The sequence below is a fragment of the Molossus molossus genome, unplaced genomic scaffold (assembly GCF_014108415.1).
Source record: "Molossus molossus isolate mMolMol1 unplaced genomic scaffold, mMolMol1.p scaffold_m16_p_6, whole genome shotgun sequence".
In the NCBI taxonomy this organism is placed as follows: domain Eukaryota; kingdom Metazoa; phylum Chordata; class Mammalia; order Chiroptera; family Molossidae; genus Molossus; species Molossus molossus.
In genome coordinates, this window is record NW_023425399.1 from 2,224,337 (window position 1) to 2,239,798 (window position 15,462).

General features: G+C 52.7%; 1 protein-coding gene across 1 annotated transcript in view; it reads right to left on the reverse strand.

Moving 5' to 3' along the window:
- CDH26 (cadherin 26) overlaps window positions 1-13,156 on the reverse strand; it is a 30,574-nt gene extending 17,418 nt beyond the window's left edge. Inside the window, exons 1-7 of the mRNA XM_036244643.1 lie at window positions 13,091-13,156; window positions 9,482-9,538; window positions 7,676-7,780; window positions 6,126-6,287; window positions 2,293-2,440; window positions 503-669; window positions 221-349 (exon numbers count right to left, since the gene is read on the reverse strand). Coding sequence (XP_036100536.1) covers window positions 221-349; window positions 503-669; window positions 2,293-2,440; window positions 6,126-6,287; window positions 7,676-7,780; window positions 9,482-9,538; window positions 13,091-13,156 — 834 coding nt within the window. The remainder of the gene's footprint in view (window positions 1-220; window positions 350-502; window positions 670-2,292; window positions 2,441-6,125; window positions 6,288-7,675; window positions 7,781-9,481; window positions 9,539-13,090) is intronic.
- Between the last annotated feature and the right edge of the window lie 2,306 nt (window positions 13,157-15,462).

Consider the following 15,462-nt stretch of genomic DNA (forward strand, 5'->3'; position numbering starts at 1 on the left):
GATGCAGGAGATTCTGAGCACATCTGCTGGCCCAGAGCGGTGAGAGGTGCAGGCTCATCGGGCGACGGCAGGTGGTTCTCGGCCCGCACGGTCACTTCGGGACTAGCTTACGTTCTGGAGGACAGCGAGGATGTGGGGTGATATGGGGGCTCCCCCAGGAGGACTCGCCCAGGACTCGGGCTGTCAGTTGGACTGGGATCTGGAGGCAGCCGGGGCTTACATTGTCCTGGGTGAACGTGGGCCTGTGGTGGTTGCCTTCCTGCACGTGGACGTGAACCGTGGCCGTGGCCGACAGCGGTGGGTCCCCGCAGTCCCTCGCTCTGATCAGTAGTGTGAACTGAGGAGCAGTCTGTGGGGGAAGGAAAGGGGTGTTAACAGAGAAAGATTCCATTTTACCAGTTTTAGGAGCAAGTCCAGCGGAGGGTTTTGCGCTGCAGAGGTCAGTGCAGTGCTGGGCTTGGAGACAGAACGCAGCTCAATGAGAAAGTCAGGTCCACGTAACCTCATACTCGGGGCATCCCGAGAGCCAGATTTCTCCGCTGTCGCGGTCGATCTTGAATCCACTTTCCTTCAGTAACGGCGTTTGAGAAACAAGGGAGTAGAGGACTCGAGAATTTGGAGTGTTTTCTTGGTCCAAATCAACTGTTGACATCTGAAAAATAGGTTGACCTGGAAAGAATATTTTTCACTGTTACTATTGGCCAAAGGCAGCCGGTTGAACCAGTAGGAGGGTGATGCTTTGCTGACGTACTGGGCATACATCAGAATAGTGGGAGTATCTACATATAAAGTTAAACCAGTGTACCAGAGAAAATAGAGAGGACTATTTCCACAGTCATAAGGTCATGACTGCAGACGACATAAAGGACAGAGTCAACAGGTAGGTTTTTAATGTGTGGCCAAAAAAAACCCCACGGACGAAAAGGAAATGATAACCCAGGAGAACACACTTGATGTGTATAAGGTAGACTTAGACATTCTCTTAACATAGAAGGGGGAGGTTAAAATCCAAGAGACAGGAGAAACACACGAACAGAGGTGGACAAAGAAAGGGGCGAGCGAGGGAAGAGGAACGGGCGCTGGGGCACCCCATGGACAAGGTGAGCCCTCCAGGCGCGGCTGGTGGACGAGCACACTAGAACCCAAACCGTGGGTGCAGTTCTTATGAGCAACCCTGCTTCTCAGCCTGCCAAGTGATGGGACAGCTGAAGCTCAGATGTGTTCAGGGGAGCAAATTTTATGAAAATAGCAGGAAGCGGCAACAAAGCATAAATGTCCAACAACAGGAGATTAGTGAAGTACCTTAAAACACATGCCTAAAATAAAATATTTCACTACCAAATGCTGTAGGATTCTCTTAAATGACAAACAGAAGATTCAAAAATACACACATGTAAAAAGCATGCCCATGTCTTGGTGAATATTTAATATCCACATACAGACATTTTTCCTAGGATGATTTTTAAAATGTATGTGCATATGCAAATACACATTTGGAGTTATATATAAAAGTCAGTGACTATACACACACAAATATACAGTATGTGTATACACACACATAAAAGGCAAAGGATAATACTGACAATACAAACCAGAACAGAGATGGCATTATCCAATTGATAGCATTAAAGACCCTTTCTATTTTGGTCTTTGTTTCTTGGAATTTTCCAAGTTTTCTAAAGACTGTTTTACAAACTAAATAATGCTTTTTGTGCCCCGCCGGTGTGGCTCAGTGGAGCATCAACCCATGCACCAAGAGGTCACCAGTTCAATTCCTGATCAGGGCACGTGCCCAGGTTGTGGGCCTGATCCCCAGTAGGGGGCGTGCAGGAGGCGGCCAGTCGATATTCTCTCTCATCTGTTTTTCTCCCTCTCCCTTCCTCTCTCTCATATCAGTAAAAAAAGATAATGCTTTTTGTTATTAAAATAGACGCATATTCTATCTAGTAGGCATGGTTTGGCTTTGAAGACTCACAGAAACTAGCTCAGAAAACACACGTCATCTTACAGGGGAGAAGTTCACAGCACTATTCAGGAACTCTCCACCCAGCTCTGCCTTTCCCCTCGCTGCACGGAGCTTACTCCTGATTGGTGTTTACACATCAGCTCTTCCAACAGACTCAACTCCACATCGTTGTTTTGCCAAACGTGAAATGAGCCCCTGACCCAGGGCCCGGCCCTTCGGGGCATGGACAGTGAACTGCCTCCCTGAAGACAATTAGGAGGAGGTGCCCCACCCTGTCGGGCAGGAGAGCCTGCAGGGGACAGGGCGGAAGCCGGCTGTGCACACACCTGCTTCATGGCTCGCTCTCACGCTGACGTTGAACTCCTTCTCAGTGAACTGGGGTGCGTGGTCATTCACGTCAGTGATCTTGATGTTGAAGATCAAGGAGTTGTCCATGATCTCTCCTGTCAAGCGATTCACAACATCGAAATGAACCTGGGAGGCAGAGACATGTGTTAATGTCACAGAAGCATCAACGTGGCGACCCTAATCAGGTAACCGACGGCTGCATAACTGCATCTGCTGTCTCCGCCGCCAGGCTGGCGGGCAAGGGCAGGTGTCGCTGCTCATCCAGCGGGTGGTCCCGGGGCTGCACGCAGTGCTGGCGTGCTGGGTGCTCGGTGGACGTGGGTAAAGCAAATCAGTGCAGTGACTACAGAAAATATCTCTAGTGTTTAGGTTCAAGTCTCCATTTCTCCACCCGAGAAACGCAGGTGGCTATGGCTGCAGCCTCTGTGCCCATCTGTTGTCCTGGGAAAGGCACACATTAGTGACTACTGCTGAAGTGTCTCCGAGCGGCCGCTGAGAAGTCTGGGGAAAGCGAGCATTTAAGGTAGCTAGCCCCGCTGTGCACAGATGCTGGGTTCCGACGTGGTCACTGCCCTTCTGTAAGAGAGGCAATTCATCTCAGACGTGCAGGTGACCAGCCTTCTCTTTCAGAGATCTCAAATCAGTATGTTAAGCTTCTATCTTTAGTTTAAGAAGCTAAAAAGAAATGTAAAAAGCAGATCAAAGTCAAACAGAAAGAAGGAAATATTAAAGATAAAAGCGCACATCAATAAAAATAACAGTGAAGTCAGTGAAACCGAATGCTAGTTTGCCTGGTATCCATAAAAATTCTTCGTCTTGTGATCAGGCATGCACTGCATTTACAGAGCAATTTGGGAAGAATTGTCTCGGTACAGCCTTGCAGTCCCTAAGCACCGTTGCCTGCTTATTCAGCCGGGCCTTTGATTTCTTCCATCCGTGTGTTGTATTTTGATTAAACAGATCCCACACCTATTTTAGGGTTGTACCTATGCGCTCCATTTGTTTTAGAGATGAGGTAAATGATACTGTTTTTAACATCTTGATTTCTGATTATTCATAGCTGGTATGTAGAAATCCAATCATTTTTATATATTAACTTTATTTCCTGTGACCTTCCTGAAATTGATTTTCAGTTGTTAAAAATAGACACGGGTTTTGGACGGACACTGCTCCAAAGATCACGTGTGGGAATGAATCACCTTTTGACGTCAGAGAACAGCAAACAAACCGCAGTGAGATACCTCTGCTCGCCTGTTGGGACGGCCGAGCCGAGAAAGCTGGTGGCCACGCAGGACACCAGACCTGCCGTGAGGGTGCAGATGAGCTCGTCCCTGCAGGACCGCGCAGGGGTTTCACACACAGTCAGACACACTGATCATAGGGGCCAGCACGCTGACTCCTAGGTTTTTACCCCAAAGAAGTGAAAACGTACTCAAAACCCCATATGCTTATAGCACCTTTGGGATCTCCCCAGACTGGAAAGAACTCAGGTGCCCCTAACTGCTGAGTCGATACATTGTTGCACATCAGCCAGGGAAATGCTCCTGGGCAGGGACAAGGAGCAGCCACCAGCGCTCAAAGCAGCTTGGGGGAATCTCAGGTGTTTGCTAAGCAAACAACTTCTGTGTGGTGCCCACATAGGACATTCTAAACGCGGCAGACTTGGGGCAGAGGGCAGATGGGTGCTTCCAGGGCAGGGTTGGGGAGAGTCTGATTGCAAAGGAGAAGCACAGAGAAACACTGGGGGTGACGGAGCTGCTCCATCACATGGTTGTGCAGATGACATGCACTACACATGTCAGAGCTGGACACCAAAAAGTACACATTTTATTGCACATAAATGTGAAAAGTAAAATACCTAACATGTGGAAGCAGTAAACATAATTAAGGGTTTTGCATATTGTCCAAGAAATTATAAAACTACTCACAAACCTAATAAGTGAAGAATGAATGTTGTAATTGCTAGAGTAATCATTAAGTGAATAATAAAAGAATGTATAAGTACTAGAGAAGGAAAATGAATAATGGAAAATGATTTGAAAGAATATAGGTCAGGAGAGGAAATGCGCCAGGACCGAGGAGCAAGGAGAACACAGGTGCCTGGTTAACACAGCTAGGAACTAGGTCCGATCGTGTGGGGGACACCGCACTGAGTATCCTAACTGAAGACAGGTTCACGACAGCTCCGCGCCACTTAGCGGAGACACACCTCAAACAGGGTACAGAGTACGCAGAGTAAAGGTGCTTCCTTAGAAGATGGAGGGGTGGAGGGACGATGGATGGAAGGACGGACGTTGGATGGATAGACAGATAACAGACTGATTTTCAGAGACTAACCAAAAGAAGCTCACCTAGTCATCTAGCTACAAATATCAAAATAGCAAACTTGAAGGCAAGAAGTCTTCCTAGAGGTAAAAATGCACATATCAGAGTCATGAAGGCTCAACTGAGGAGGAAGGTATGATGAGCGGTTAAATCTGCATGCACCTGGTCATCCAGACTCAACTAGATACCCTCAGAAGACACAGATGCAGAAGTTTACATTTCATGGGATGCCAAGAATCGGGGAGAGTGACGGGACAGTCATGGGTGGGACACGCCCCCCTTCCCATGCTGCATCTGGAAGTTTATGGTCAGGTAGACGGACCAACCAGCGAGCCATTGCAGAAACCCACGTGAAAGACAACTGAGCAGTGCTCACATGGCCGGGGAGGCTGAGCACGGCCGGAAACCTCGATGCAAAGAACCCCGGGGGTGCTGAGGAACAGCTCCATACATCATTTCTCTCTCACGTTACCGTCTTCCCACCCCACGGGAGTCAACATGCAGCCAGGCAGGCGGAGGACCAAGCCCAGTTTTCAGCAGAAGGCAAAACAAAACAAGACGACTTCCTGAGACCCTCCCACAGGTTGGGCAGTACCGTGACCCACCCCCTCATGGTTCAGCATTCTCATTTCTAATTGCCTTTCGTGGGCTAGAACCTGAATTTTAACTTCACAGTAGACCACGGTGCTGGGGTGATGAAGGCCCGAGAATTCCTGGAGACTTGCTCGGTGGGCATTTCTTCACTCATCCGCTATTAGGCAACCCGGCGTGGGGGTCTGTTTGTCCCCATCGAGTTCAGCTGTGACTCCTCAAAGAACAAATTTGCCCATTTGATGCCGCCGGAGACCCAGATACATTGGGATGCTGGTCAGCAGCAGGCAGGGGGTAGCAGTTCACGTAGACTGCAGACATCATTACAAAGCCCAGATCCAGCCTGAAGACTACAAAACTACCTCCGGGCCCTGTGCGCACTTCTAAAGCCTGCCACGGTGTGTAATAACACACCTGCCCTGTGTGCCAACACCCGCCCTGCATGTGCTCTGTCCTGCGTGTGCTGACACCTGCCCTCTGTGTGCCGACACCTGGCCTGTGTGCTGACACCTGCCTTGTGTGTGCCAACACTTGCTCTCTGTGTGCTGACACCTGCCCTGTGTGCTGACACCTGTCCTGCGTGTGCTGACACCTGCCTTCTGTGTGCCAACACCTGGCCTGTGTGCTGACACCTGCCTTGTGTGTGCCAACACTTGCTTTCTGTGTGCTGACACCTGCCCTGTGTGCTGACACCTGTCCTGTGTGTGCTGACACCTGCCCTCTGTTAGTGCTGACACCTGTGCTCTGTGCCGACACCTGTCCTGTGTGCTGACACAAGTGGCACTTGTCTGGGTGTGTAATAACACACCCATCTCCCAGAGCCTGGCACTCAGCCGAGGAATGCTCACCACATACATGATTCCTGCAAGAGTGTACAATGCCAAATTCTAGGTACCGTGAAAGATGGTGTTGTCTCTCGGTCCACAGGGCGGTGAACATATATTTTTCCATTCTGATGATCTTCTATGGAAAACAAACCAATCTCAGGATATTCATCCACACCGGGCCCGCTGATTAAGTATATCAGTGATGTGTTGTCAGACATATTATTGAGTAGCTGGAAGGAGAGAAAATGAAGAAAACAGGAGAGTGAGCATCAACCACTTTGCGTGTCATTGACCAAGGCTGAGACTCCAGGCACTGGTGAGCAACTACACCCAACAATTGCACATCGGACGGTTTGCCTGAAAAATAGCACATCAACCAAGACGCAGGGACAAGGGACACGTTGACTGACGTTAGAAGTCAGGAGCGATATCACTGCATCCACGCAGAAAGAATCGTCCGATGGTGCCCTGTCCCACAGCACATGACTCAATGTCCATGCTCGGATGCCCCCGAGCAGGCGTGACACGAGGCAGCCTACAGGGCATGCGGGGCACGGCCCGTTCTGCTCACACGTTCCCCAGGGGCAGGCTGCACAGGCGTGTCTGAGGGGTGCATTGGCTGCCCGTCGGGGGAAGACACGTACAGTCACACCACTGACGTGGAAGAGCTCGGAGCCAGCCCGCCTGCCGTGGGCCTCAGCGTCCTGACCAGTTCGATCTGTGGAACCTGCTGCCGTGGGCACTGTCATTGACCCGCTGTACCGGTCAGGAAGTGTGGGGCCTCAGGAGTTAGGGTGTGCTACGCCTGGAACACGACCCCCTGAGCGACTCGGGGGTCTGCACTTGTAACCAGGGGCCAGGACGTGGTGGGTATAAGCGGGTAGGCCAAGAGTGAGCCCCTGGCATCCCAGCATCGCCGGGTCTGTGGCACTTCAGAGTGAAGGAGAAGTCGGGGGTGGTGGGCACCGGGGCCTTCGGGTTCCTCAAGCCTCATCTCGTTGCTGTGAGAATGGGCTCCATAGGGTCGGGTCTTAGTGTTTAGAAGATCTAGAAGACAGAACTTTTAATACATTCTCCCTGTTTTTTCTAACTTTTTATTGTGATAAAATAGCAGCACAGAAAGTACTATCTTAACCACCTCTCGGTGTAGAGTCCGCGGCATCATGTGTCCATACTGTGCGCCATCAGCACGGGCATCTCCAGAGGCCCCTCACCTTGCAAAGCTGCCACTCGGCCCCATCAGACACTCACCCGTGACGTCCGCCCCACCGGCCTTCAGCAGCCACTGTTCTGCTTCCCTGTCTCATTTAGTGTCACTTGTCCCCTTACCCCCAGCTTCTTGTAACCACATCTCATTTTTAAATAATATATATATTTTTTAAAGACTCCTCGTCGGCCAAATAAGTCAGGCCTGCAGGCTGGAATTCGCCAGCCTGTTGCCATATGACCCTGACTTTCTCAGTGACGCCCCGTGGAGCAGCACCCAGCGGGCAAAGGCAGGTGTCCCTCCTGCCCCGGTCCCTGGCCTCACTGGCACAGGGCCCTGTGCCTCCACCCTCCTGCAGAGGGGCCTGCTGGTGGGGACGAAGGTGGCCTCCCCCAAGAGCAGCCGCCGTACCTCTCCAACAAACTTCGGGAAGGGTCCTGGGTCTTCCTCCTCCAGCTCCAAGGTGGTGACAACCCATCTTCTCTTGGATCGCCGTAGAGGCCGGTGGCTGTCTCCCTGGAGATGACAGTGTCAGCATTTAGGAAGGGGTGATGCTGGCAGGCGCTGGGCTGCCTGTGACACGTCCTCTCTCATCCTCACCACGGCCTCCGGTGCTTAGGAATGAGATGCGCCTGTTCTCTTACAGAGGCCCCCCTAAGCTTGCACAGGCGCCCCACGATCCTGAGCTATGAGATCGTTTTGGGGTTGCAGAGACGGCACAGATTTTACTGCCCAGTGTGCTGACACCTGCCCTCTGTTAGTGCTGACACCTGTCCTGTGTGTGTTGACACCTGCACTGTGTGCCAACACCTGTCCTGTGTGCTGACACCTGTCCTGTGTGTGCTCACACCTGTGCTCTGTGTGTGCTCACATCTGTCACATGTGTGCTCACACCTGCACTCTATGTGCCGATACCTGTCCTGTGTGTGCCGACACCTACGCTCTGTGTGTGCCGACACCTGTCCTGTGTGTGCTCACACCTGTCCTGTGTGTGCCGACACCTGCACTCTGTGTGCTGACACCTGCCCTGTGTTTGCTGACACCTGTCCTGTGTGTGCTGACACCTGCGCTCTGTGTGCCGACACCTGTGCTCTGTGTGCCAACACCTGTCCTGTGTGTGTGCTGACACCTGTCTTGTATGTGCTCACACCTGTCCTCTGTGTGTTGACACCTGTACTCTGTGCGGGCACCTGCACTCTGTGTGCCAACACCTGTCCTGTGTGTGCTCACACCTGTCCCGTGTGCCGACCCCTGTGCTCTGTGTGCTCACAACTGTGCTCTATGTTTACACCTGTGCTCTGTATGCTGACACCTGTCCTGTGTGTGTGCTGACACCTGCCTTGTATGTGCTCACACCTGTGCTCTGTGCTCACACCTGTGCTCTGTGCTCACACCTGTGCTCTGTGTGCTCACACCTGTGCTCACATCTGTCCTCTGTGTGCTCACACCTGTGCTCTGTGTGCTTACACCTGTCCTGTGTGTGTGCTGACACCTGTCCTATGTGTGTTGACACCTGTACTCTGTGTGCTCACACCTGTGCTGTGGTACACAGCGATGGTTGTTGAATGAGTGAGGAGACACCCTGCTCTCTCTGAAGTCATTGAAGGGGAGTCTCCATCCAGTGCTCACAGGCCTTGACCGCCTCTGTCTACCCACCTCCCTCATAACCAAGACGGAAAGAGTGAGTCGTGGACTGAGCATCAGTCAGAGACTTGTCCGGCAGGAAAACAGAGAGGATGAGCGACACGGATGTGTTTCTACTACATGTATATTCTAGTTACCGTCTGTTTATTACAAGTGAATGTAGTTTATTGCCACATTAATTTTTATCCAGAAAAATGGACTTTAAAAAGAAATGACTTCATTAGACAGTGAGTTTGATCGCAAGAACAAGAGGAAGGAAATGATCCCCAGGTGAGCGTGGGGGTGGGCACGTGATGGCAGTGGGGGCGCACTCACGTTAGAAACACTCGGTCCGCTCCGTTCAGCTCCACAGAGCAGAAAGTGCATGGGCGGCGGGCTGAGCTCCTGCTCTCATAGCGCCCGCGCTCCAACGGGACCTCAGAGCGCCACCTGCAGGCCTGGGCAGTCCCCCCCAGACTGGAGAGCTCATTTCTGCCAGCCAGTCCGCGCCAGGGCGCCCGGCGCCACCGGAGCCCGTCCCCCAGTGCCGTGCAGGCTCCCTCGGCTTAGCCAGAAGCTGACTTCCAAACCCACCTGCATTTGATTGGTAAGATCCTCATGTTCTTGTTGGAAGCTGTTGATGAGGTCGACCTAAAAAATAAAAATGACATTAATTATTAGGGAATATACTTACCAGAACCAGGTAGAAACACACATCATGAAGAATCAGGGGGAGAAGGAACTTCTTTTTAGTTTGATAAGTATAGTATCTTCTTGACATCTCAGTTCATAATGACCCTTCTCTTGCATGAAACAGGAGAGCTGACCAAGACTCCGACCCGCTGCTCCAGTGGGGGAGCCCTTGAAGCCAGAAGGGGACAGAGTGGGTCACACTGTCCGCTGAGGACGAGCGCCCCCAAACCCTGTGGGTGCTGGGACTCGGGGGCTTTCTCCTGTTTTTCCTTTCTTTTTTTAACTTTATCTTACAATAATCAATAAAATTATAGAACTTGGTACTTTATATTTACATGATTTACATTGAGGATTATTTATCATTTGCATCTCAACAACCTTCACCCCGTCTAATAAAAACACACATGTATAAAGTAAAACTGTTGAAAATGAAAGACCTCTCTGCAGTGTCTGTCAGAACCAACACTGAGCACATTCTATGCGTCATGCATGTGTGTGCCCGTGTATGCATGCATGTGTACACGTGTGCCGTGTGCATGCATGTATACAGGTATGTGTGTGCATGTGCCCATGTGTGCATGCATGTGTATATGTGCGCACTGTGAATGTATGTATACAGGTGTGTGCACGTGCGTGCATGTATACAGGTGTGTGCGTGTGTGCCATGTGTGCATGCATGTGTACATGTGTGCAGTGTGCATGCATGTATACAGGGGTGTGTGTGTGTGTGTGTGTGTGTGTGTGTGCTGGCACCTGGAGTTCTAGGTCGTTCGTTTTCACTGCCTCACAGCCGTGCACCCTATGAACGGGAGACTTGTTTCTCTGTCCTGGTGGGGACATTCAGTTATTCCCGTTGTCAGTTATCACCAAAACAAAACAGAACGCCCACATCCCACAGAGATTTCCTCTGGGGCAGCAGTTCCCAAGTGTCTGTCACTGGGCTCCCCGACTGGGGAGCGTCCCCTCGGCCACCCACTCGTATACCCAGGGTAGCGTGTCTTTCCTGTGCGGGTTTGCACATGTACAGCACATGGGGAAGGAAACCGCCGGGCCTCAGCCCCCCGGGGAAGGCGGAGGCCCCAGACTCCACCAGATTCTAGGAATCGCTTGAGAACCAATGGAGCCGAGAAGTCTGAGTCCTATGCACTGCAGCTCCGAGTGGATGCCTAGCAGCGCTCAGAGAGGAGGGAGCAGAGCCCAGGGTGAGCGCAGGCCATGTGGGAGCACCCGGGATTCCCCGTGGCCGCCGGCGAGGCCACTGCGCTCTGGGACAGCAGTTTACTCGGCAGAATGACAGCCTGTGGTTCTCAGGTGCGTGTCTGATGGACAGGGAACAGACTGAGCCTGTCACTCAAAGAAAAACGATGGACAGTATCATGTTCTTGAAAATAAAATTTAGGCTTTCAAGCAAAAAGCAGGACTTTTGGAACTGTGTCTGCTACTATGAGTTTGACAGCTCTCCCAATACTTAGAAGTTTTTCTGATATCCCCATGGAGATATTAATAAATGTGATTTTTAAATTGGTTGGGGGGGTAAGAGAGAGAAGCATCAATCTGCTGTTTCACTTATATGTGCCCTGACCAGGGATTGAACCCCACTCCCTTGGTATATGGGACGACACTCTAACCCACTGAGCCACCCAGCCAGGGCATAAGTGTGATTTTTTTTTAATCTTGTGGAATATGTCAACATTTGGAAGATCTGCATGACTCAGTGAGTCAAAAGTTTCCTAATGATGAACACATCACGTCCCAAAGTCATGCACGGTGAGAGTCGCCAGAATGGAAGAAAGACCTGTGGTTTCCGTGTCACAGTTAGCTCATTAATATTCATCCTTGTCCCACATTACAAGTGTTAAGAAACTACTTGTCACCCTGGCTGCTGTGGCTCAGTGGACTGAGCGTTGTCCCATGCAAGGGGAGGTCGCCGGTTCAGTTCCCGGTCAGGGCACATGCCCAGATTGTGGGCTCTCTCCCTGGTGGGGGGCATGCAGGAGGCAGCAGATTGATGCTTCTCTCTCATGAATATTTCTCTCTCCTTCTCTCTCTAAAAACCAATTTTTAAAAATCTGGACAAAACTAGTTGTCAAGTTCAAGGCTATTAAATATTCTTCCCTTTCCACACACATATCTGAGTGAGGCCAGAATTTCTTCGTGTGCTTTAACCAAACGACACTGACAAGGGACTGGAGGCAGAACCAGGGAGGAGAATCCAGCCCTCTGCTCTAAGGCAGGCTTTCAAGAGATTTGCAAAAATATGAAACGGTGCCCCTCCTCAAACTAAATGGAGTTTTTAAAAACACGGTATTTTTCATTAAAGGTGTGACTTCTGTGCACATGCCATCAGTTCACCATTGTCACCTTCGGTGACCTGGGGACTGTGTCGGAAAGGCCGCACGGGCGGAGGCGTCTGGTCTCCGTGATGTTTGTGAGCGGCACACCTGGCTTCTGGTCGGGACGACGGGCGCGGGGGTGGGTTTCAGAGGAGGGTGGTGACAGACGTGACCACTCCCTGCAGACTGTGGCTCAGTTTCCAGTTTGGAGACCAGAGGACAGTGGGAAGCAGCAGTGACCGAGAGCTAACTCGGCACCACTCACCACCCCACATGGCAGAAGGTGACCAAGGGAAGTCCCAGCGCCAGCACGTGGTGCCAAACAAGGCCCCTTCAGAAGGGCAGTTCCGCTGGCGGGCCAGTGCCCTAGACGGGGGTCTTCTCCCCCACCCCGGGTGCTGTTACCCCCTCGAGCCTGGCATCTAATAAGCAGCTGCTGTGTGGGCACCGAATACAGACAGCCAGCCAGCCAGCCACAGTGGCTGGGAGAGAGACAGACGGACGGACGGGCACCTCGGCGGAGCCGCTGCCAGGCCGAGCCCTTTCCTGCATTTCCTTGTTTGTTCTCACAGCCTCAGGTCGGGTACGGGCTGAACTAGCTCCCTTCTCAGGTGAAGATGAGGCTGACCATGGTCAAGTTTCGACTCTGATGCCTGGGCCAAACCCCCCGCATCAGCTCGATGTAAACCTCTGAGCATGGCACCGGGATTTCTGCACCTCTCAAGAAGAGTCCAGCGTAGGCCGGGGTGAGGACCAAGGTCAAGTAACTAGTGCATGTCTGCAGCCAGAAGCGGACAGGCCCAGGTCGGGGTGCCAAGTGGCCAGTCCAGCCCACGGCCTTTGCCCGGGACGACAGCGTGGCCTCCCACCACGGTCAGATCTTCAGGAGGGACGTATTTGAGTTTTGTTCTTTGACAACCTACGCCATTGAGATTTTCTCAGTCTAATGTGAAGTGCGGACAGAAGAATCATGGGAAAGCTGGTGTGTGTTGACATAAAGGTAAATAAATTGGTGTGTGCTGCATAATCCAGTTTTGAACAGAGCCCACCACTCCCGCAAACAGATGGTGCCCTGACCCCTCCTGGAGCGCCCAGCCAGTCTTCACCAGGTCACACTCAGCCCGGCCCCTGACCCTTGCGGAGCTCCCAGGCACCAGGGTGGTCCCCGCCCACTCACCTGCATCAGCAGCAGCAGCAGCAGTGCCAGGAGGAGCGGCAGGGAAGGGGGGCCCCTGGAGCTCATGCCAGCTGGGGTGCCTGAGACGCCCGAACCTGAGCCTGACGGTGGTGGCTAGCACTCCTGGCTGCGTCCGTCCCGGCAGAGCCTTCTCCCTGGTCGCTCTGCAGTCACTGGGCCTGAGCCACGCACATCAGTCATCTCAGCCCTGGAGCGTGTCAGGGTGAGGCTGGCCGAACCTTGACCTCCTAAGCACCAGACCAGCAGACTTCCTAGGAAGGGTGTGGATGGGAGTGAGCTGCTGTCAGCTGCAGGTCACACGGGACTCCAGCCGGACCCTGACCCAGGGGTTGGGGCTGAGGGAACGGACCAGCATCTCTGGGAAAGGGGGGCTCTGGTTTCCTTGTTGTGGTTTGCAAGTTGCACGTCCCACAGTCGACCTCTTTCTCGCAGCGGGTGTAAGGACCGTTGGCTGCGGCCTCGCCTTTGTAACAACAGAACTGGAAAAGGACTCCAGGGAAGAATAACTTCTTTAAGGAGAAGAAAAAAGAATTACCTTTTCCTTTCCAAAGCACTAACCCACTTCATCCCAACCATGTCTTGGGGCTCTGGGGTTTACAGACGGTTTCTACCAAAATCTCTTTTAGGGTTGGCTGAATCTGCCTTTCAGAGTTTGGGGTCAAAGAGAAGGGGATGTGAGCTGGGACACTCCCTGTGGAGGCCTCTGTACCAGCCCGGGGTCTTTCATCTCACAGTGGGATTCTGGGAAGTCTACTACATAAGTACTTAAGATTGCAATGGTCAAGTTTAAAACAAAGCCTGAGATCCGTGAATACGGATAAGCTCAGCATATTACCTAGTTACCACATGTCCTTGTTTACAGTAGTAACTAGTTCTGCAGCCGGTGAAACAGGAGGGAGACTTGCCTTTATACATCCTTGCCTCTAGGAGATGCTGCTGGACATTGCAATATGAATAGTTTATCGTCTTAGTCCAAATCAACATTGAAAGTGCACCAATGCAGTTTTAAGGTCTGCAAATACTTCTGTGCACGAAGAGAAAAAGAATGACAATTCCTGAATTTACGACTGTGTGGATATTCGACTCCATGGCTGTCTATCGGAAGACCTGACAGCTACACCGTGTTGGATGTTTGAGGGCGAAATAAAGACACAGATTGGAGCGGTGATGAGGATGGTAATATTGAGCAAGAAAACCGTGTGTTTACCTCCAGAGATCGGGGCCGGGGGATGCTAGTGGGGTTCCGCTTTTACACTGGCTCTAAGTGGGAAGAAATGGCTGTATTCAACACAATCAATTTTTTTACATCCTGAAACATTTAAAGGTAACTGGGCAAGAAGCCCGTTTCCTATAAGGCGGCACTTCTCAATTGGGCCGTGACTCCCTCAGCGGTCAGCTCTGGGCTCCACGCGCCCCGCGCCTGGGGGAAGTGAACCAGAGGAGGCAAGTCCCGTCTGTTCTGAGCACCTGCCATTCGGAGCAGCTGGCCCTGGCCCTGCCCTCGGCGGCGCAGTGACGCGGTGCGGCCACAAGGCGGCAGCTCCCAGCTCGCTGGAAGCTGGAAGGAAGTCCTTGCGGGAGGGAGAGGGGGGCGGGAGGGGGGAGTCCCTGGATGCGGGCGGGAGCCACCGCTGCAACGCATGCACTCGCCCAGAACGGCAGAGTAGGGGCCTCAGCTGAGACGGGGAGGCATGCAAGTCACCAGGCTCCTCCTCAGGACTCCCCAAAACACGGCCACAGGGATCCTGTCCCTGCAGATCTGCATCGGAGCCTGGAGCCCAGCCCCCCTTCTCCCACGCCGCCCATGGGGCGAGGACTGGAGGGGTGGCCACTGCGCCCTTGGCAAGAGAGGCTGCCCCCCCTCCCCCCCGCTGGGAGAGGTGGCTGCTTCCTCCCCACTCGGGAAATCAGTGGATTGGGTTTTCCCAGCAACTGGAGCGGGAACCCCAGAAGCCCTGGGGATAGTGAGGGCGCCTGCAGGACAGAACCTGGCACCGTCCCAGGACCCAATCAGCTCAGATGATGCCCCGCTGACCAGGCCCTGCCCAGCTGAGAAGGGGGGGTCAGCAGGGCTCCCAGCAGGATAACAGAGAAGTGCCCAGCGCGCCCTCCACTGGGCATGGTGAGGAGACACCATCCTCACCTCTCCAGTCAATGGTCAAAGCAGAAAATGTCGGCTTGCCCCTTCTTCCCGCCTCTGGGGGGGCGGGTGCTGGTGGGGAGGTGCTGGTGGGGAGGGAGGGGTGCTGGTGGGGAGGGGGTTGCTGGTGGGGGGGTGCTGATTGGGGGGGTGCTGGTGGGGAGGGGGGTGCTGGTGGGAAGGGGGGTGCTGGTGGGGAGGGGGGTGCTGC